General features: G+C 46.8%; 8 protein-coding genes and 2 non-coding genes across 10 annotated transcripts; 5 read left to right on the top strand and 5 right to left on the bottom strand.

The window, feature by feature from the left end:
- Window positions 1-2236: 2236 nt before the first annotated feature.
- EURHEDRAFT_461095 (ankyrin) lies at window positions 2237-3652 on the top strand (the record flags this gene model as incomplete). The annotated part of the gene is made up of 2 exons (XM_040784699.1): window positions 2237-2446; window positions 2723-3652. 2 exons carry the CDS (start codon window positions 2237-2239, stop codon window positions 3650-3652), a joined length of 1140 nt encoding a protein of 379 aa, XP_040636728.1.
- A 682-nt stretch (window positions 3653-4334) lies between these two features.
- EURHEDRAFT_163174 (Zn(II)2Cys6 transcription factor domain-containing protein) lies at window positions 4335-6608 on the top strand. Its single transcript, XM_040777811.1, has 2 exons — window positions 4335-4585; window positions 4640-6608. Exons 1-2 carry the CDS (start codon window positions 4524-4526, stop codon window positions 6258-6260), a joined length of 1683 nt encoding a protein of 560 aa, XP_040636727.1. The 5' UTR covers window positions 4335-4523; the 3' UTR covers window positions 6261-6608.
- An 83-nt stretch (window positions 6609-6691) lies between these two features.
- Window positions 6692-9557, top strand: EURHEDRAFT_517010 (alcohol dehydrogenase; the record flags this gene model as incomplete). The annotated part of the gene is made up of 6 exons (XM_040786523.1): window positions 6692-6734; window positions 7110-7229; window positions 7287-7422; window positions 7476-8113; window positions 8164-8356; window positions 8912-9557. 6 exons carry the CDS (start codon window positions 6692-6694, stop codon window positions 9555-9557), a joined length of 1776 nt encoding a protein of 591 aa, XP_040636726.1.
- Window positions 9558-10533: 976 nt separating this feature from the next.
- EURHEDRAFT_388117 (DUF3632 domain-containing protein) lies at window positions 10534-11941 on the bottom strand. Its single transcript, XM_040779728.1, has 3 exons — window positions 11541-11941; window positions 10900-11486; window positions 10534-10843 (listed from the first exon to the last, which is right to left on the bottom strand). Exons 1-2 carry the CDS (start codon window positions 11920-11922, stop codon window positions 11002-11004), a joined length of 867 nt encoding a protein of 288 aa, XP_040636725.1. The 5' UTR covers window positions 11923-11941; the 3' UTR covers window positions 10534-10843; window positions 10900-11001.
- Window positions 11942-13571: 1630 nt separating this feature from the next.
- EURHEDRAFT_414610 (MFS general substrate transporter) lies at window positions 13572-16009 on the bottom strand. The gene is made up of 14 exons (XM_040782483.1): window positions 15547-16009; window positions 15400-15493; window positions 15317-15344; window positions 15215-15261; window positions 15086-15163; window positions 14970-15035; window positions 14881-14918; window positions 14607-14831; window positions 14503-14556; window positions 14359-14446; window positions 14170-14309; window positions 14033-14107; window positions 13860-13979; window positions 13572-13801 (listed from the first exon to the last, which is right to left on the bottom strand). Exons 1-14 carry the CDS (start codon window positions 15770-15772, stop codon window positions 13656-13658), a joined length of 1425 nt encoding a protein of 474 aa, XP_040636724.1. The 5' UTR covers window positions 15773-16009; the 3' UTR covers window positions 13572-13655.
- A 143-nt stretch (window positions 16010-16152) lies between these two features.
- On the top strand, window positions 16153-17219 carry EURHEDRAFT_414609 (DUF1115 domain protein). The gene has a single exon (XM_040782482.1). The coding sequence runs from the start codon at window positions 16189-16191 to the stop codon at window positions 17065-17067; it is 879 nt and encodes a 292-aa protein (XP_040636723.1). The 5' UTR covers window positions 16153-16188; the 3' UTR covers window positions 17068-17219.
- A 24-nt stretch (window positions 17220-17243) lies between these two features.
- EURHEDRAFT_t116 lies at window positions 17244-17316 on the bottom strand. Its single transcript has one exon. It is a non-coding gene; the product is annotated as a tRNA-Thr (tRNA).
- Window positions 17317-18361: 1045 nt separating this feature from the next.
- EURHEDRAFT_379460 (uncharacterized protein) lies at window positions 18362-18951 on the bottom strand (the record flags this gene model as incomplete). Its single annotated transcript, XM_040779174.1, has 3 exons — window positions 18362-18442; window positions 18500-18681; window positions 18741-18951. 3 exons carry the CDS (start codon window positions 18949-18951, stop codon window positions 18362-18364), a joined length of 474 nt encoding a protein of 157 aa, XP_040636722.1.
- Window positions 18952-19197: 246 nt separating this feature from the next.
- EURHEDRAFT_414608 (NAD(P)-binding protein) lies at window positions 19198-20135 on the bottom strand. The gene has a single exon (XM_040782481.1). It carries the CDS (start codon window positions 20100-20102, stop codon window positions 19233-19235), a length of 870 nt encoding a protein of 289 aa, XP_040636721.1. The 5' UTR covers window positions 20103-20135; the 3' UTR covers window positions 19198-19232.
- Window positions 20136-20585: 450 nt separating this feature from the next.
- EURHEDRAFT_t124 lies at window positions 20586-20668 on the top strand. Its single transcript has one exon. It is a non-coding gene; the product is annotated as a tRNA-Arg (tRNA).
- The last annotated feature ends 11 nt before the right edge of the window (window positions 20669-20679 follow it).

The following is a 20679-nucleotide window of genomic DNA, read 5'->3' as shown; positions in this document are numbered from 1 at the left end:
TTCTTATGTGATTTCTCTCGAATATTAAATGCATGATGCTTTAAAAGGACATGTACTCTCCCTTGTACAATCCTTGAATATATCTCATTCAGTTGCAGATCTACCCACTTGTGGTCGGTACATGGAGCATCTTACGACCTATAGTGCCGTCAAAATTGCATAAAAATTCCTAAAATGGTAGGTCAATGGGGGATGTCACGGTGCCAGCCCGCTGAAACGGGGGAGCTTGGGGCGGTGGTGCCGATTCTCCGGATAACCTTACGAGGCTTATATGACAGCCGAGAGCTATAACGATAGTATCGCGCAGTACAAAATATACGTAGTATTGAAGTTGTCGTATAGTGCTTGCTAAACTAAATAGGAGTGCTTCATTGTCGTGCGGTAAAACCTCTCCGTAGCTCGCTAGGTCCGATATTAATCTTAGAGATATCTCTGTGCCCGAAGCTGATCCTGTTCATCAATTCCTGATATATATCTTTACCTGACCCTGCACCCTGACAGGGGAAATGTAAATAATATTATACACTCGCTGGCGTCTGCTCATGCAATATACATAATTAGGGATACTGTTTAAGAGTAATTTTGGTGGACGTGTCAGCCTGACGGACCAAGCATACACCGCTCATAGCATAGGATGCCAGCATTGCATTACTGACACTGATTTTCCTCACAAATCTAATACATGGCCGGGGAGTACGGGGATATATTATACGCGGAAAATATGTCGCCCGACAGCGCTAAACGTTGCTGGACCTAGTTAATAGCAAAACTTTGATTACTAGGGGCCACTAGTGACCGACATATTTGGACCAGTGCCACCCCAGATGACATCAATTTACATGATACCCATTATAAATTGCAACCATGACCGAGGGATTGATTCAGCACGCCCATGGCTCTAGGGGGTTCAAAGATGGAGATGATTCTCCTACAAAAAATGCTCCAGCAGACCAGGGCAGCTCAGCTGAGGATTGGAAGGGTGTCATAGACAGCAAGTTTCGCAGATAGCTGCAGAACTGGATAAACCGGCGTGAATTCCGTGAGTACTAATACATACTGACATCGATTATCATGTCCCACCGCGAGAGTTACCCTGCTTTCTGCTGTGGCCTCGTATCCAAGATGACACTAATCTTTCACCCAGGGCAAGGGCAGTGAAACTGAGGGAAATTCCCAAAAGGTGACTCTCCTCAGACGCAAATGACTATAGCTCATGGATGCAGGCTATTTGTGACTATGTTGCTCACATCAATATCTGCCAGTCCGAATTTGAGCAGACACCATCAGGAATCCCTTGATTCGAAGACCGGGCCCTGAAGCAATATGCTCACGGCTCCTTACGGCAGGGTCTTCTAGTCAGCCTCATTCATTTAAACATCGCACTACCACTCGTTCGAAATACACAGACCATGGAGTTCAGCTCGCAAGAAATGGACGACGATGCCAGTTCGCGGTTCTGTGCCCTAGACCCCAAAACCACGATTGACGAAAAGGCTCTCTCGCTGCCTCTTAGTTTGTATTTTCTTTTTTAAAGCAGAAAGACACTCTCTATCATCCATGGTTTGACATAATTCCAGTGGCCAAAATGCGCGATAATTTTATTAGCGCCAGCAAAACCGTTGATGATGGACAGCTTTGCTGTGCCTTACGACGGCTGCATAGTTTGGCTTGATTTGTGGGATCCAACCGGATAGGAATTGACGGAAAGTTTTGCTCGGGACTGGGGATGGACGATTGCACATTGCTACTTTTTGTTTGAGCCGACCAACCATTGGAAGTTCTTCCTAGGGGAGAGGCCTTTAGTCTGTGCATGGACAGGAAGCGTTCTTTATCACGAGACCCCTGGTGAGCTAGTAGATCAGAATACACAAATCAGTTAAAAGGCATCTATTGATATTGAACAATAAGTAGTAATCATCTGCTTTTTGGAAATCCTTTTGCATGTTCTTCTGGCCAGTGAGACGCCGCACAGCAGCTGTAATGTTCATCTGTGCAGCTGAAATGCAACCAAAGATTACCCGGGGCGGGGGGCTATAATCCCAGAAAATACTTGAGATGACTTTGATATCCAAAAGAAGCAGCATTGGGCAAATGCGGGAATGGGGCTGTGTACCTAACTCCTTAATTACGAGGCGGCGTTTATTATGCCCCGCACACCAGCTGTCGAGAAATATAAATGGGAGAAAGCTGCCATGTTGAATACAAACTCAACTATAACTATACACAAGGATCTGGAATGAGTCTCCTGTACCTCCCCGATGAACTCCTCCTAAGCATAGGAGAACATGTCATCTCCGAGCATGACCTGAACAGCTTCCACCAGGCCAATCGCCGATTGTATCTCGTTTTCGACGAATACCGATATAAATACAACGCCAAACACCATGAAGGCCATGCCCTATACTGGGCAGCACGTCATGGAAACGCCACTGCAGCCCGCAAATCAGTTATAGCCGGCACCTCCCTCGATCCCCGACCATGGCCGTTTACCTGGCTGAGAGAATATCCTTTCGATCGACACCCGTCGATTGAAAAATACAACGGAGGGCCTTACTGGGTTGAAGATCCACTCACCCAAACTGTCATGTGGAATAAACCCGAGGTCACAAAAACGCTGCTAGAACTCGGGGCCTATCAGAAATCGATGGATGTAAACAGCGCGGGTCAGCCAGAACGGCTAATTCTTTGGGCCGCAGGTCGCAATTGTGCTGCCTCCTTGAAGGAACTGTTAAGCCATGGCGTGGATGTCAACACGAGAGGGGATTCATCAACTGGGCGAACGGCACTCCTTGTTGCGGCTCGCAGGGGGAATCTCGAGACTGTGGAAGCTTTACTCCAACATGGAGCTGATACTGAATTACAAGACATGTTGACCGGCTGGAGACCTCTCCATTGGGCAGCACGGCTCGGCCATTTCAGCGTTCTTGGACTTCTGTTAGGCTCGGGCGCGGAAATCGACGCGCGAATGAGTTTTAGTCTTGATACGCCAATCCTGCTCGCGGCAAAACACTGCGAATTCGATGCAATGAATATGCTTCTTGACAGAGGGGCAAATGTGGACTTTGTTGGGATCGACAATCGAACAGTCCTGTTCCATGTGGTACGGAAGGGCAGCACAGAGTTGATAAAAAGAGTGCTCTGCAAGGGTGTACGCCCTGATATAACATGCCTCTTCGAGGCCCTGTCAAACTGGGAACGAGACGATCATTATGAACGAGCAAAGCTTTTGTTAGAGCACGGAGCGAGTCCAAATATACCCCTTAACACTCCGAAGGGTCCAAAATTCTTGCTTCCATGGGTGATCCGACAATGGTATCTTAACGTTGGTGTGACTGAGCTCCTGCTGGAGTATGGGGTGGATGTAAACACCACAGGGCCTGGACGCTTTACACCTCTCTTAAGTGTTGTTTTCGACGAGCCTGTCTTTAAAATGGCCCAGCTATTGCTTGACCATGGGGCAGATCCAAATGCTGCAAATGAGAAGGGCGTGACACCGTTGGTGATTTGTGCAGGGAAGGGGAACGTGGATGTCTCTAAGCTTTTATTGAAGCATGGTGCTGATCCGAATGTAGATGTCAAAGGGCAGACACTGCTTGCACGCGCAGCCAAATGGGGAAGGGGCGACATAGTTGAATTGCTCAAGAATGTATGAAGGAAATTATGCCGTACTGTGAAAAGTCAAGCGTATATTCACCATATACTCACCAGTTGACCAAATACCCATTAAATCCGCCGATATATTAGCTATTTGGTGGGATAAGGATAAATATGGCAGGTATTTCTACCATACTACGCAGTAGAGGGTCATATTATGATTGGCCAGATATGCCGAAAGAATGTACCCAGTGGTACATTTGACACGCGTGATATGTCACCTATGAACACCCGAAACAGGAACCTTGGGATGCTGTGTTAAATGTTCGCACTCTCCATCCTCTGAGAAAGCCCAACGAGGAGTGTATGCGGAACCGGGGAAGATGGCTACCCAAGGGTGGTCTGCTGTACATGGTTGTCTTTGCCGCCGATGTTGACAACCAGACAAAGGTTGAGTAAAACGTTAAAGACAGACACTTTGCAAAAGTAACAAGGCAATTTATGGGTAGAGGTGCGGTGCATACGCTGCCCACATGACCGGGTTGAAGCATCTTGCACGAGAATGGTCTTGAGATTCTCAATGAAAGAATAAAAGTCTATACGTCATCTAAAGAAATCAACTCTAATGAAGCGCGACAACAGTAATTGCTAGAAAACATGAAGTTGGATGTGAAGTGAAAAGTACTCTGGAGTCAGAACACGTACATGCAGAGCAGTCTCGGGCTTTTCTGTGTAGAGAATGGCAGCAATATATATAGCCTGTTCTCCGGGAGACGGACCAAGTGTTTATCCTAGCGGGTCCGGACAAGCTGCTCGTATTTCTCCTCGAAAACTTCATTATACCCACATGCGGCAGTTCTCGCACCTAGAGCTCATTTCAATGTATCTATCTGACCATCCTAGACCCGCTGGTCTTGATTGCTGCCAAGATGCCTCTGAAAGGTAGTTCAATCGCGTCTCTGAAGTCAAGGTTGGGATGCAAAACTTGCAAGTATGTACTTGTTATCACTCCATCAAAGGAGTGTTGATACTAATCATATTATAGAATTCGGCGAGTCAAGTGTGGAGAAGAAAAGCCAAATTGCGTCCGATGCACTGGTACAGGTCGCAAGTGCGAGTATGAAGGCAGAGTTTCTGGTGCATCCTGCTCCATGCTTTCGACATTCTCTCCTTCATCATCACCAAACACAGCGTGGCGTGAGCGACGCGCTTTTGCTTACTATTTTCAGCATGCTGCACCATTTGTTGGTGGTGGGCTAGATAGTGATTTCTGGCGCACCATCGTCCCACAGGTTTGTCGGAGTGAACCTGCTGTGTGGGACGCTATCATTTCCGTCAGTGCACTATTTGAGGGCCCCGAACCATTCCCCGACTTTGTCTCTCTACGGCCGAAGAATCCCCGGGTCCTCACACAGAATCACCGGGATGCGTTGAGCTGGTATTCGCGCTCAGTAACTTCTTTCCGTCAGCATATCGAGCGTGGTGCCGTAGACGTCTTTGTTGGACTGATTAGTTGTGTACTTTTTATCTGCATCGAGGCTCTGCAAGGTGCTACAGCAGAGGCCTTGCGGCTGTATGATCAGGGTGTACATCTTATTCTGACTTTGCGTGTCCAAATCGCTTCCGGTGCCATGCCACCAGCTAAATCTTTTTTATTAGAGGATATAATTGTCCCAATTTTCGTCCGTCTGGGAGCAATGGCTTTCACAATTTCTAGGGTTCCAGTAACCTCTTTACTACCAGGAACTGAGCATGCTTTGACGCAGGAATTCGTCTCCCTCAAATCTGCTCGGGATGCCATTGTTCTGCTATCCACAGAGGCCCAGCTCTTTGAAAGCATCTGCGAAAAGAATATATCTCTGGCGAGTGCCTCTCATATGCCTCTGGAATTGATAAACCAACAAATAACCCTACTAGCCAAGCTCAGGAGCTGGCACGTCGCCTTCACCAAGTTGATGGCGTGCCTACACTCAAAGGGCAGATTATCTCCAGAACAAACCAGCATCGCAGCCCTTCTCTGGACTTACCACGAGACAGTGCTCATAATACTCGAGACTTGCGTATCGCCATCACGAATGCTTATCGATGCCTATTTACCAAGCTTCCAAACCATAGTCGAACAATCAAGCATTGCTCTAGATGCTTACATGCAACCAGATGGCACACAACCGCCATTCACATTTGAAATCAGCGTCGGTCTTCCCATTTGGTTCACCTGTCTCAGGTGCCGCGACCCCGGTATCCGACGCATGGCGCTAGACCTGCTCCGTCGAGCGCCTCAAGTCCAGGGGGTCTACAAATTGCCCCCTGCGGTAAGATTCAGTGAAAAGGTCATAATATTAGAAGAAACTTATGAATCGACAAAGAATACAGAACAGGCGATAGCTACGGCATCCATCGATTATCAATCTCACATCCGAGAAAAAAGTAGCGACGCATCTTCATCAACGGATATGCCAACAGGAGTTCTCATACCGGAAGAAGCACGTATCAGACCTATTGGTATCTTTCGGCCAAGAGAGGGCATTCCTCCTGAAATTATGGAGGAAGACGTCGCGAAGTGGAACGCAAGTCTTGATCAAGACTTCTTGCGATTCACACGGAACAAGTACGAGGATAGCGGTATTTGGCAGATAGTACATGAATGCGTTCCAATTGATTTTTAATTTGGATTAAACTCTGTCGATGGGGATGAGATTGAGTAATTGCCATTCCTCTTTTATTTTTCAAATATCATGGCAATTGTATGAGGATACATGTTTGCGCCAGCGGCTTGTGCATATGCATAGCAATTGGTGATGCGGCCTGGCTATGCCTCTATCCAAGATGATACCATACCAGGTTTCTCTTGTGCAATAATACAAAGACATTACCGCTGTTCAAATCTAATGGCAGGAGAAGCGTCAAAACACCAACATCTCGGACTAGCACTCCGACATAAGCTGCGCGTCCGAGATCCCCGCATCAGTAGTGAGGAGTGAAATGTCATACCCGGTGGGTCTGAACTAGTACTAGCTCGATATCAGCAATCGGGTATGTTATCCGATCCGACGACCTACTGTATTCTGTTACTCTCTGCTCCTTTTGTACGCAGGAGATGTGGGCACAAATAGTACAAGCTAAAGTCCGCGCCTATGCTTGTAAGCATTGTCAGTATTGACATGGCTATCGCTTCTCCTCACCCCCTCACCCCACACCGATAAGCAATGCATTTGTTTTACCGAAAAGGGTAAAAAAGTGAGGAGGGGAAATGGGTTAAGAAATGGATATTTTTTTTTCAGCTTCTTCTTTTTGAATAGTTTGTTGTCCTTGGTATCTCAACATAGTACAGTGTATATCCATTCGACATCTCAGCTTCGTAATGGCGGGAAAGGTATGTCAGAAGCAATTCCTCGGCTGTGATATGAGAAAATAAGGACTAACAAGATGCAGACCATCGTTTGCAAGGTATTAATCCAGAGGCCCCATTTCGCGGGTTCGGAGTTCCAGTACACGAAGAAATAAACGCTAACCAGTAAAGGCTGCTGTCGCATGGGCTGCCGGCGAGCCGCTCTCTGTTGAAGATGTCGAAGTCGCACCGCCAAAAGCTCATGAAGTTCGTATCAAGGTCCTCCACACAGGAGTCTGCCATACAGGTGAGCATACTCAAACATTCCTACAACGGACTTTGTAGGCTCAATCATTGGCTCAAGATGCCTACACGCTCTCCGGAAAAGACCCAGAAGGTGCATTCCCCGTGGTTCTCGGCCACGAGGGTGCGGGGATTGTCGAGTCGATAGGACCAGATGTATCGAATGTTCAAATTGGGGATCACGTTATCGCTTTATAGTATGATTTCCCTTTGATCGATAAGCCGAACCGGCATCTAACAACATCGTCAGCACACCCGAATGTGGACAATGCAAGTTTTGCAGATCCGGCAAGACCAACCTATGTGGTAAAATCCGTGCCACGCAAGGGCGCGGCGTGATGCCCGATGGAACATCTCGTTTCAGGGCGCGTGGGAAAGACCTACTACATTTCATGGGCTGCTCGACCTTCTCACAATATACGGTTGTCGCGGACATCTCAGTAGTCAGTGTCACGACAAAATGTCCCACAGATCGATCGTGTCTCTTGGGCTGTGGTATAACCACCGGCTATGGCGCCGCGACGCACGTTGCAAATATTACGACAGGGTCGAACATTGCGGTTTTTGGAGCCGGGTGCGTCGGCTTGTCAGTTGTACAGGGCGCATTGAAACAGCAGGCTGGAAAAATTATCGTTATTGATATAAACGATGCTAAAAAGGACTGGGCGTTCAAATTTGGAGCAACCCACTTCGTCAATCCGTATAAACTGATCAAAGGATCGGTTGAAGAGCAGCTCATTGAGTTAACTGACGGTGGGTGTGACTACACCTTCGACTGCACTGGAAATGTGGCAGTCATGCGGGCAGCTCTTGAAGCGTGCCATAAGGGATGGGGCGAGAGCATTGTGATCGGGGTGGCTGCTAGCGGGCAAGAGATCAAAACCAGACGTAAAACACCCTCACCCTCCTGCTCAGCTTTGGTGACTAACATAGCACAGCCTTCCAGCTAGTGACTGGTCGCGTATGGAGGGGATGTGCATTCGGTGGTGTAAAGGGCCGCTCTCAGCTTCCCGGCCTTGTAGAGGACTATTTGAATGGCGATTTGAAGGTCGATGAGTTTATTACTCATCGTCAGTCTCTTGCCAACATTAATGTGGCTTTCGAGCAGATGAAGCAGGGGGATTGTATTCGGTGTGTTGTTGATACGGCATAGGTGTGTTGTGGGAATGGAGTGATAAAGCATCTACAGAGTACAAGTAGCGAGTAGGTAATCTTGGGCATGGATGTCTACCAAGGTAGCAATTTGACAAGTACCTTGGTAGTGGGGTTAAATTATATATTGAGGGAGCTCGCCTTCCATGTTCTTCAGATCCAGCGCGACTCTTCACTAGTTTTGTTTGTAGCCGACTCCGAAGACAGTCCCCGATATGTCCACCTTGTCTATCTCAAACACTCCAAATGATCGGGACTACGCCTAAGAAGGAAGTAGAATCACTTCACTCTACCTGCCATTATGACTACTCTTCCTGGATGTGCACGACGGCTGTCCATCCAGTGCTCCGCCCCGGTGGACTACGTTCCCTGTCTCGGTATGGGGACCCATGTCATAGTATCTGTACTATGATTACGGGAAGTACCGGGGTGCTTGCCCTTCGTACATGGAACCCCTCATGAGGGGAAGAATTGGTGGGCTGGGCTTGTATAACCTGACCGTTATATATCTCGTCAAATCCGCATTGACAACAGCAATTTATCCATTCCCAAAACATCAAAAGTCACATTTAAAAAGTTCAATATTACTTTACCAAATCTCTCCAAAATGCCTTCAATCCACCCCCTCATCGACAATGGCCTCACCAAAGGTGACCCCAACTTCTCCGGCGGCGACCTCTACTGCCACTGCTCATCCAACAAAGTCAAAGTCACCCTGAAAAGCAACGTCGCCTATAACCACGCCTGCGGCTGCTCCAAATGCTGGAAACCCGCAGGCTCCCTCTTTTCCATCGTCGGCGTCGTCCCGCGCGACGCCTTAGCCGTCACCGCAAACCCCCAGAAGCTCATCACCATTGACAACACAGCCAGCATCATCCGCAACGCGTGCAAGGACTGTGGCGTGCATCTGTTCGGGCGCATTGAAAAGGACCATCCGTTCAAGGGACTAGATTTCGTGCATGCTGAGTTGTCGGACACGAAGGGCTGGCAGGAGCCGCAGTTTGCGGGATTTGTGTCGTCGATTATCGAGCAGGGGTATCGACCTGAGGGGATGGAGGAGGTTAGGGGCAAGTTTAAGGAGAACGGGCTGGAGACATACGATGTTTTGTCACCGGCGTTGATGGATTTGATTGCGACACATACGGCGAAGGCTTCGGGGGCGTTGTCGGCTAATCTATAGGTCGGTCCGCTTTACAGGAGGATATAGATGGGAGAAATTCAATTTTGAATGACCCCTAGACCATTGAACATGTCAACAACTTGGGGCTGAAATATACAAATTAAATCAATCTTGACAGTGATTTTTCAGTCCTTGTTGGTGGTCTATATGATTAGTAGCCGGAAATGACCACCAGGTGATCCCGGCGGTCGTAACTTTCTTGCATAGTAATCTACAAGCCATCTGCAAATGAACTAGACATTTCTTTGACAGTTGGTTAGTCCCTAGCCAGCCACGCCTCGTATATATGATCCAGTATTATCCGATCAAGCATCTCCTTCACACATAGACGCTATCAAAAAATCAATATCAAGGAATCCATCCCAAGTGAATAAATCGCACACAAGTAAGGTGTCTCGTATCTAAAACCAGATTGCGCGGAGCCAGTTCTTGACATCTGTGCCTCGTCCAAGGTGGCAATGGGTTATTTTCTTTGAAAGACCGAATCAGGAAGCCAAGTTTAATAGTACCTCTTTCAAGAAGGAGTATACCTTGACACCTGATGCAAGCCATTTTGAGGGCACCTGTTGAAATAAAAACAAAGGCTGTTTCAGAAAACACTGCAAAATAGATTTTGAAACTGCTAGAGACGTGCGACTCCGCTGGTTGAAGTAACCCGAGGATTGGTGTTATTGAATGGGTTATCCTATGGGTAGCTCTAGTGGCAAGCGGTGCAAAGATGCCAGTAAACAGAGACAGGCGACAGGTCTACGCTAGGGGGCAATGGGCGTGGGAGCCGGCACATATCGGATGGCTAGCTGTGGATGCAAATAGCTGCCGCGATTTTTGATAAATTCCATAGGATAATTATCATAGCGTGGCCGTTGTCATACCCTGTCAGAAAAGCAGACACCAAGTTTCCGATTTCAAGGCGACCCCACAAGGCTTTCTGGAAGAATGATTGCTGTGTTTACTCGTAAAGTTGAATGTTCACATTCGTCACTGCTTTTAGATCATTGCTACATCTAGTAATCAATGTTAGAGGATGGGATCCTATCTGCGTCCATGTCGGTCATATGCATGTACTCTGATATACAAAACCAGTGATCCTAATATACCCTCCAACTGCGGCAACAACTCTCCAACTGTTCCCTTCGGCTAGTGTCACCTGGATGTTCGGAATGCTTGAGCCCGGTGCTGCGAGGGGAGTCGAAGAGGTCGGAATTGATAATGCGGATGTTTGCATGCGTGTGTACTATGTATGCTTATGAGATATCTTTATCCTTGTCTGTTTCAGGCACTGTGAGCTGGAACATAGGTTAGTGTGTGTCCCATTTCAAACCTAGTCGGCTTTTTAGCTTACCCGCCAATATATGGAGTCCCAAGAGGAGTAAATATTGAAGAGCGCAAGTCGTATGAAAAGCAGAAGTATTGGTACTTGTGCAAAAGAAAAGACTTCATGCAATTATCCCTTCCGACCAACCATCCTTTGTAGAAATGCCATAATTTTTTCTACTATACGGACGCCATTAACCTGCTTAGACACACGATCCATTGCCTGCTTTGCAGCCCTGCAGATGTGTATCGTCTCTTTCTCTACACCAGGATGAACACACAGCTCTGCAAGCCGCCCCCGCCAAAACATCCATCGTGCAATCGAATAACCTTCTTCCGGCTTACCGGTCCATAGAGCCCCACGCTTGTCAGAGCGTCGATCTTCCTGTTTCTGACAAAACCAGTAGATCAGGAGCGCACGCAGCGTAAACCAGGTGGCTGCGGCCCGAACCTGTGGTTCTTTCAATTTCTCGTCCTCCAAAGCCGTGCTAATGGTTTCCAGAGCGTATGAGCTGCTGCAACCAAGCCCACGTGTGATCATATAAGCACACAATCCGTTCATATTTTGCAAGTGACGCGCGGACTTGGCGCTGGGTTCCTTGTTGTCTCGGAGGCCTAGCCGCTTCGTATTAGCGATCCCGAATGACAGAAAACGGGACAGAAACATACTATCCCACTGTTCGCCAAATGCCATAATGACATAAAGTCTGTTTGCATGGCTATTCCGACCTGGATATGCGCCCCCCTGGAGTATGTCCGGTAGAATCTCGAGGGCCTCCAGGAGGGCAACAAAACGTTGCATGGGGTCCTGCTGATAATCCAATTGAGGTCCAATACAAAACACCAACTGCCAGGACCAATACAGAAAGCTGACTACCGTGGCATTATGGTCTTCAGAAAAGAGAGCGTTGATGTGGTGGACTGCTTCTTCGGGCGTTATTGAGGAGTCTGCAGGGAGATATGTGGTCAAGTAATCGAAGATTGCTTGTTCCCTTACTGAGGGATTTTGGGAGACTGCACATTCTATTCCTATCGAGCTGAAAGGGGCCATGGTAGCTCTGAAGTTGGAATATGACAAGTCTGGACACGAAGTCATACTAAATATTGATGAGGTATCAACGTTGCTGCGCCACACGAGGCTCTGCAATCAAGCAGAGCAGCAGCCCTGGGAACGGTTCATGATTGGTTATTATGCTTCATATGGAGGGATAATATCTGTTCTATTTGCTTCCCTTGTTTATTTTTATCGCCTTAGTTCATGTTAATGCTTTTCAAGGCGACTTCTACCGTTGTTGGTCACTCTAACCCTACTCGCTTGGCCCCGATTGTTCTTCAACAAAGGCAATATTATTCATTTAGAGTAAACTCTGCCGTCAATAATCTAACTTTGCAATTTTCAGACAGTTCTATGATGGCATTATACGCTTTATAACGGTTTACAGCCTCTCACCCTCTTTGCTTATCCTCAGCAGATTGCCGACGCTCACCAGTTACACTTTTCGAAGCCAGATGTGGACGATATTAAACCGGCTCTAGATTTCCGTCTCTAGGATACCTTATACGGAGATGGTGGCTCAATTTCTTGAGCTGGCCAGGTCGGGACAACGGATGTGGATCATGAGATGTCGAAGGGGATCCTAGAGAAGGTCCCGCAGCCAGATGCCAGGATGACTCAACGACTGGAGAAGTGAAGGAAATTTGCGGGACGGAGGACGCATGGAACACAGCGGGTGGCGAGCTGTGAGAGATAGGGATGGCTTTGAGGAGCGGGACGCGCCTAGAATGGGGCACCCGAAGCTCGCGGGGTGTAAGCGCTCTTCTCGTCGTCTTCGTTATCATCTTTTTAGTCGCCGTCTTCGTCATCGTCTTCTTTTATGGTCATTGTTCTCGTCATCGTCATCATCGTCACTGTGGTGTATACTCCCAATCTTCATAACTGACTCTTCTTAACGAATGCGTTCCATGAAACCCATAGGGCGACTAATTGCAGAGGCAGTGTCCCGAGCAGCGCGGTACCTCCTTCGAATTCGACCGCATCCTCTTCCATCTTGACAGCGGCATTCCGTTATTTTCCTTATCAAGTTTAAGCCAAGCTTGAAATTCTTTGCGCAAGTTGAAGGAATGCCCGGGTCGATGTCATAATTATCTCAGCTAATAGTTGGAATCTTCTGATGAGGTTGCCGGCCACAATCAATACGAAAATTTTCTTCCCAGCTCCGATACTACTAGGGCAAAATAATGGTTAGCTTTCAGTACTTAACCAATTATGGTACTCAGTAGAATCCAGGAATCATTGGCCAGCTCCTGAATGTTGCCTAGAAAGAAAATCATAATGCCCGGGGCCATAATATATTGGTGTAAGCCATTTGAGGATGTCCATGGCTTCCATTATGTCCCATTTGGACCTTGTCACTTCGATATCAGACATATTGTAACCAGAACTAGAAAGGAGTCAAAAATCCCCCGTAAATAAAGTTATAAAGAGTGGAAGGCAAGATTTGTTCGTGAGAGGGCGGGAATGAAGTAAGAAGTGAGGCTGACCACAGCCTCATGCTTGCGAAAAATTATTGGAGATTTGAGGTGAGAATACAAGTTTCTCTAAGAGATATAATATAAGTGGACCCCAGGTGCAAAATATATGAATGAACTTTTATAGCAAGTGTTACTTGTGAAAGTCAAAAAACAAGTCTGATCTGACGACGAGGCTTTGGAAAGTTGAGTCGATGAATATCCATATTTGTTTCATTCAAGTATTAATATGCAATTTTCCACTGGTAAATCCACTCAAGGCCCTTTCCCAACAACATTAACATTTTGCACAACCCCCTGCTCCTTATCCTCACTCTGATTCTCACTTCTCGCTTCAGTCTTATCATGCTCAATAGGACTATGCCTCTGAACAACCAGCCAAGTAGGCAACACTGCGAGCCCTAGTCACAATAATTAGTATATCTTTTTTTTTAAATTTAGCAAGAAACAGGCACATACCAAGAAGAATGGTATTCACAGCTAAAGGAACTCTACCTCCATACCAGTCTCGTGTGTTGAGTCCGAATGAGACGGCTTGGGAGAAACTCTCTTGACCACGGAGGATACCGGAAAGGCGAGCTGACCAGTTAGCCTTCTGCAATTATACTTGTTATTTTCTGTTTTTAACATACATAACTCGGAAATATTATCAGTCATTGTCGAAATGAGGTAGTACAGCCAGTTCTGCAGTGCTTGCTGGGAGAATTCTATACGGTATTGATCAGCAATCATTCAAATACCAAATCTAGATATAGGGATTAGGACTCACGCCAAAGCAGAATAACAAAGAGACCCTTAACAAAGCCTTTATCGGACCAGTCATATACAGGGGAGTTCGCGGTAAATTGCTCTTGAACCACCCAGCCGTACACCCACGCGATGATATGCACGATAATCACGTAATAGTAACTAAGCCAATTAGTTTGTATCGTGCAGTCACGGAATATAGTTGGCTAACCTGTAGATAATACGCTGCTTGATCGAAATGCCTCGGTAATCCAAAAATCGACTGATAATTCCGGATGAGAAGAGACTTGCGAAGTTGGCTTGGGCCAATGTCAGTACAACTGTCAAATCAGGTGGTAGAAATGCTGAAACATACAGATAAATCCAATTAAAGCACGAGCTCGAACACCAAAGTAGTATGTTTCGAAGTCTAGTTTAAATCAGTTTTGTCCGTGGCAAAGAAAAGGGTCAAATGCGCACTTGAGCTGTATTGATTAAAATAACCGGCCCAGAATACCGGTAACAGTAGAAGAACCTCTTTCCGCATTGACAGCTTGAGCAGTTCTCGCATTTCAGCACGCCATGAATTCTGGATCACGATCCGGACTTTGCTTCCATCATTGCGTTGGACCTTCTCCGGTGGTGATAGGAATATTGCTAAAGGGACTGAAACACATTGCAATGCAACGAATATGAGATATGTCTCTATATATTATTAGTATCAGCGAAGAAATTGAGAGAATGTTCAACGTACTCGGGTCGATCTTTCCCTTACTCTTTGCATTCGCAGAACTGTATCTGTAAGTAACCATTCAGAGGTTTTATGAAGAGCAAAAAACGCACTTGTTCTTCCCAAGCACAATGGCGCCACCCAGTAAAGGACCACCCGTGCGGAACCAAAGCCAGATACTGTTTCTGTTAATCGCCTCTTCACTCTGCGTATACAGAATAGAACCCACTTCATATATCTACCACGTTTAGTTGGTTCCGGATACCCTAGCGCAACGGCGCCTTCAGAAGCCCAGAAAAGACCGGCGCTAATTTATGAGTTTCTGCCATAAAGGGACATGGGGTAGGACATCGCTTACGATAATCCACAAGCCACTGCTCCGACAAGAACGAACCATTCATTACCCTGGCAGCTATTAGTGTCCTATCACCATCTCCTTTGGGCAAGATTGTATGCGTACATATCGGTTGTTCGTATACAACGCAGCCCTTTGCATCGTTAGCATGTCATACTCAATCCAACCCTCGAACACAGAGTACACACGAATAAATCGGATATCCAACCGCTCCCAATAACAAGGTCCAATTCAGTCCAATTCGATTGGCGATCGGTCCGCCAAACAAACACAGAAAGCCCACTTCACCATGTCAGCACTATACATATATCACTGGTATCAGGACAATGACATACTTAGACCAAAAACCAACGCATTCGCCGCATTAATCAAAAACGGCGATTCCGCACCCCCGGCACCTAGTGAATTCATCGCATTCCATAAACCTGGTGCCATGAAACCCACACCACCGATGATAAAGGCATTGAAAAGGGTAGTGTGATACCATGTTCGTTTTGGTGGTGTTGATGTTGGGGCATTATCGGTATCGGAGGATACTGAGACGGGGTTGTCTTTTGTCATTTCGTTGGCCTAGCACAGTATATCTGACCAAGTCACTTGTCGCATTCAAATAGAAATGTTAACGCTACATATATGATTTCTGCATGTCAAAACCCTCATCGAATGGCGAAATGACGTGCTTAATATAACAAAGAGATCTATGCACCAAGAGGGTAAGATTCCAATTGACGTTCGGGCTGAACCGCCAGGAATCCTAGGCCTCGTTTTGTATCGTGCTCAATTTCTGCGAATGTTCCCTGTAAGGAACGCATTTTATGTTTTTATTGCAAGGTGGTTCGATTAATGTTTATGCCTTAGGCAGTTATCACGGAACATTATTGGTCCGTCATATCTGAGATATCGGAGACACAAAAGTTGTTTGATACAATTCAAATGATTACAATTTATTGAGACGCCGGCGCGGCTGTATATCCAAAATGGCACAAACGCAATTAACTCTCCTGCCGGCGGACATCATGGAGTCCCAATTATCTACAGTTGACCTCCTCACGGCCATGTTCCCATCTCCAGGAGAGCTTGATATTCCAGAATCCACAACTCAATGCATTGAAAAACTACGAGATTGGTGCCAAGATCCAGCCTCGGAGCCTACAGGAATCCCAACAAGTCTATTGCTCGCTGTGTGTTTACCAATTGCAGATGGTGAGAAGAGGATCCAAGTCAACATCTCAATTCCATTGCAATGCGAGGATCCGGCGATTGACCAGCCACCACCAATAAATTACTCGCTACGACAACCAGAATGGATGTCCAAAGCCGAGGTTGCTGGATTAGTTGCCGTAATGCCTCAGGATGACCTATTCGGTGCATTCGAATACATCCAAGAAGAAGCCCTCCGCTTTTTTGAAACCCAGCAGCAAGCTTTGGCCTCCGAGACCGAGACCATCACGAATAAAAGTGGGCCAATCGTAAGAGTATGGTTCTATTTCCCTTCCCTATCAACTCGAGAAAAGAGGGATGATATGGTCAACAACGCACCTGCCTATTCTCTCACGGGGTTTGTGTTGGCGGGCAAGCCGGGCGTGTTGTGTCTGGAGGGTACGTCGGTGGATATTGATGCTTATATGAGTTTTATCAAGACACACTCGTGGGGGGATATCCCCAGTCATCAGAAAAAGGTCAGCGAGAGGTTTCGCGAGACTGATGTTCAGAGGGTATTCACAATGATGAAGGAGATTACGGATTCTCTAGGTGAACGAGGTGGGAAGAGGGCCAATAGGGGTGATATGCAGGCATTGGAGGCATGGTTACATGATAGAGGGTTGCGAGACGCATTTGAGAATGTGATATTCTAAGTGCGCGAGTCTTGATGGATATATCGTTCTGCTGTAATTGGTAGATAGTACTAATTCTGTATAGAAAACACAACGGTACAAGTCCCTTTCTTTGACGCTGCCTTCTGGCATAAAATGCTGCCTTTCCAAATTTCAAGCAGCATAAGAAAAGGCAAAAAAAAAAAAAAAAAAAGAAATGCTCGCACTCGGATTCGAACCGAGGATCTCATCATTACTAGTGATGCGCTTTACCAACTAAGCCATGCGAGCTGATTGGTTGCTAATACTAAAAACTGTGCCAAATAAACTAATACTAATCGAAAAATATTAGGCCAGCGTCCGCATACCATTACAACCACTACAGAGTACATTAACAATGCCAAGATGACCACTCTTCACCGGGACACGTACAAGGAGTATAAATACCCAGAAAGAGCGGCTTTGACAAAGGAGATGTTGCAGAAACTTGAGAATCTGAGGCACCATCAGACACTGAAATTTAGGGTTTGCTGTAGCTTGGTAATATCAACGTCCTCAGGCAACCAACTAAAAAGACAAGACGTGCTCGGCAGAAACTGGAAGAGGACAAAAGGTACAAGGATCTGGAAGAGAAGACGGAAGAGCAGACGGAAGATGAAGAAGATCAGGGTGTTAAGGTTATCTAATTCAAGTTCCTGCAAGTTAGTTATCTAGATTTAGGGAATACATCTGGTAGCAAAATTAATAGAAAGGACAAAGTCAGTATTTTTCCAGAGATCCTCGCATATTCCAACTGCCACAGGGTGATAGCCGGCCAGTAGTGTATGAAGAATGGTCCTCATAGTCATCTAACTTATCATCGACGTATCCCATGAGGCCCGCCAGAACAGAGAGCCGAAGAAACCAATCCATCTCCAACATGTACCACGATAGAAGGGGCCTCTCCTCCGGATCATCAGTTACCAGGCTATAATGTGACCAGGGACAATTTTCATTTCGACCTTGCAGTCCCATAATTATATATCATCTCCTGGAATGCCGAGATCTTCTGATATATCCGGACATGAAGTCATGTATTCTAAATTGAGGGAGGAGCCGGCAGCTAGAAGAATTGGACTTTCATTGATGTCCCATCTTCTGACAGTTCGATAGGTTTCAAAGCGAAGAGGTAATCTCGCCAATAAGCAGCAACACTGGGGTTCACGGAAAGCAAATTGTCGCATCTCTCAGCCAATCCACCCTGTTCGATGGCTTTTTTCCACGCGTTGAGCTTGTATTTTGACACGCAGTGTGAGACCATCTCCCAGAAGGAAGGATCACTCTAGGCCGTGGGGACTTAAGCGATGTAAATTGGGTCGGCTGGTTGTCCTTGTCCTGCCTTGGTGACAAAACACCAATTGTGGTCCCGCGCAGAGCACTGAAATATAAATTAGCAGCGTATTAGTTAGATAATTAAAGGGAGGGGGAAACATACCCGATCCGCTGCAACTTCCCCAGCTTGACAGGGGCCTAAAGGCTCTGTGGACGGCAGTCTTCCTGGGCTACTATCCTCGTCAAGCTTTGGTCGCTTGAGCGGGGACGGTTGCTTATCGTAATCGGGGTGATCATGCTTGATTGAAGTGGACGGTGGCTCCGGGTCACTCGGAAAGGCTAAAACTGTGTAGGTAAGGGCAAATTAGCATTTACTTACAATAGAGTTGAATTTGAGAACATACGATCTTCGAAAGGCTCCGGGTATGGGAACATGGACTGCGTGGAAACGGTGTCTGGGTTATCAATCAACTCCTGCAGACGATCTAGGTCTGCAAACCACAACATAGCCCATGGAAGGCGCGGCATCATGGTTTCGTCGAATCCGAGTTCCTTTTGCAGCTCGGAAAGAAGATGAACCCGATAGGACTGGTCGAATTCGGGGGCGATGCTCATTTTTGCGGTGGGTTATTAAGACTGATTCAAGGCAATATGTAAGTAACTTGCTGGAATGGATACTTGGTGAGGGAAACTGATCAAGGTAGAAATACTGGCGAGGGGACGGGTTATATAGAGAAAGAAGAACTTCCTCAGGGTCCATATTAGAGAAGCTCGGGGAGGGTCCAGATAGTCGTCGTGATTACGGGCAGTCAGAAAATGACACTACTAGAAACATGGTTTCTAGGTCAGTCAACCACAGAATACATGTTATCAATCTATTTCATTCTTCGGACTATCTAATCAGCAGCACACTCCTTAATGTCACTCAAGGCGCTGATATCCTTCCACCCCTCCACTGATGTCTGAACCTTCGACACGGCCTTTTCAATTTCCATACTAGCATCACTTCCCAACGGAAGCAATTCAGGCAACTCTTTTCCTTCTGCCACTCCAGACGATGTGACCACATCAAAGATTATCTGAGCGCCCTTCACAGGGTCTCCCAGCTGCGCACCATTAAACGTCGCAAAATTGGTCTCAATGATTGCATTCAAATCCGTGTATACATCAAGACGACTGCTCTTATCAGTCCCAGCGATATTGGCAGATGGATCCAGCAGCCCTGTGCGGAAGAATCCAGGCTCGACTAGGCAGTGACGGATACCAAACTGCGCCACCTCACCAGCTAGGCCTATTGCCAACCAACGAAGAGCTGCTTTGGACGCGTTGTACAAGTTGCAACCTGACATGGGGCACCACGCTGCCATGGAGCCGATAGTAACGAGAGTTCCGGTGCCCTTCTCGCGAAAGTGTGGGAGGAGTGTACGGTAGAAGCTGAGGGGGCCAAGAGTGTTTGCTTGGAACTGACGCAAGGTATCTTCTGGAGAGACTTCTTCGAGAATGCCAGTTTGGACGTATGCGGCGTTGTTGACGACGATGTCGACAGTGCCATAGATAGTGAGGATATCGTTGATGGCTGATTGGAGTTGGTCTAGAGGTTTGTTATGGTCGAGGAGGACTGGTTTCACGTTGTTTGAAACGAGGGAAGCTAGTTTCTCGAGGTTTCGCGAAGCAGCGAGTACACGATCACCTTTGCCGGCGATGATCTTGACGAGTCCAAGACCGAAGCCAGACGAAGCGCCGTTGACGAGCCAGATCTGAGGCATGCTAAGTGATAGAATAAGTACGATATATTGCCGGTATGGTAGAGATGTCTGTCAGATGTTCTACTGATATAGTCCGAGTTTGTGTCCAGGAGGATGCAAATCAGATGATACGCAACCGGTCTGTGCACATACAATGGGATAGTCTACTGTGGTGTACACCAATCACACATGAGCTACCAGCTCAAAAGAGAAAGAATAGGACAAAGACAACATGTCGCTGCCTGGGGGTTGCATTATTATCTCGGAGACTAGCGAGCATATAAAGTCGTTTGAGTGACGCTGCCTTCGAGACATGCATTTCAACTTACTCTTAAGAGTAATTCTGAGTCGATTGATCATCATGGCTCCGATATCCCCGATACGACCGACAGCCATACATGATCGTGACTGAATCTACCTAGACATGCATCTCGACATGGCGTTGTATACTTCGGAAGTTTATTCAATCATGTATTGAAAGTTGGCGGCGCTGCAGTTCAAATTGGCCGCTTAGCTCAATGGTAGAGTGTTGCTCTCCTAAGTTTGGATCCAAGCAATGGTTGCGGGTTCGACCCCCGTGGTGGTCATTTTTTTACTA

This window comes from Aspergillus ruber (genome assembly GCF_000600275.1).
Source record: "Aspergillus ruber CBS 135680 unplaced genomic scaffold scaffold00023, whole genome shotgun sequence".
Taxonomy (NCBI): Eukaryota; Fungi; Ascomycota; class Eurotiomycetes; order Eurotiales; family Aspergillaceae; genus Aspergillus; species Aspergillus ruber.
Note: the sequence above shows the minus strand (reverse complement) of the source record. Positions and strands in the feature narration are given on the sequence as shown.

Excerpts from the sequence above, each read along its gene's own strand:
- EURHEDRAFT_414609 (XM_040782482.1), top strand. The coding sequence starts at position 16,189 with ATGGCACAAACGCAATTAACTCTCCTGCCGGCGGACATCATGGAGTCC.
- EURHEDRAFT_388117 (XM_040779728.1), bottom strand. The coding sequence starts at position 11,922 with ATGGCCCCTTTCAGCTCGATAGGAATAGAATGTGCAGTCTCCCAAAAT. Across the intron at positions 11,487-11,540 it reads ATTTGGCGAACAGTGGGATA|GCCTCCGAGACAACAAGGAA; the intron begins GTATGTTTCTGT and ends CGAAGCGGCTAG.
- EURHEDRAFT_414610 (XM_040782483.1), bottom strand. The coding sequence starts at position 15,772 with ATGACAAAAGACAACCCCGTCTCAGTATCCTCCGATACCGATAATGCC. Across the intron at positions 15,036-15,085 it reads AAACGTGGTAGATATATGAA|TATCTGGCTTTGGTTCCGCA; the intron begins GTGGGTTCTATT and ends TAACAGAAACAG. Across the intron at positions 13,980-14,032 it reads TGATAATATTTCCGAGTTAT|CTCGCCTTTCCGGTATCCTC; the intron begins GTATGTTAAAAA and ends CTAACTGGTCAG.
- EURHEDRAFT_414608 (XM_040782481.1), bottom strand. The coding sequence starts at position 20,102 with ATGCCTCAGATCTGGCTCGTCAACGGCGCTTCGTCTGGCTTCGGTCTT.
- EURHEDRAFT_163174 (XM_040777811.1), top strand. The coding sequence starts at position 4,524 with ATGCCTCTGAAAGGTAGTTCAATCGCGTCTCTGAAGTCAAGGTTGGGA. Across the intron at positions 4,586-4,639 it reads TTGGGATGCAAAACTTGCAA|AATTCGGCGAGTCAAGTGTG; the intron begins GTATGTACTTGT and ends ATCATATTATAG.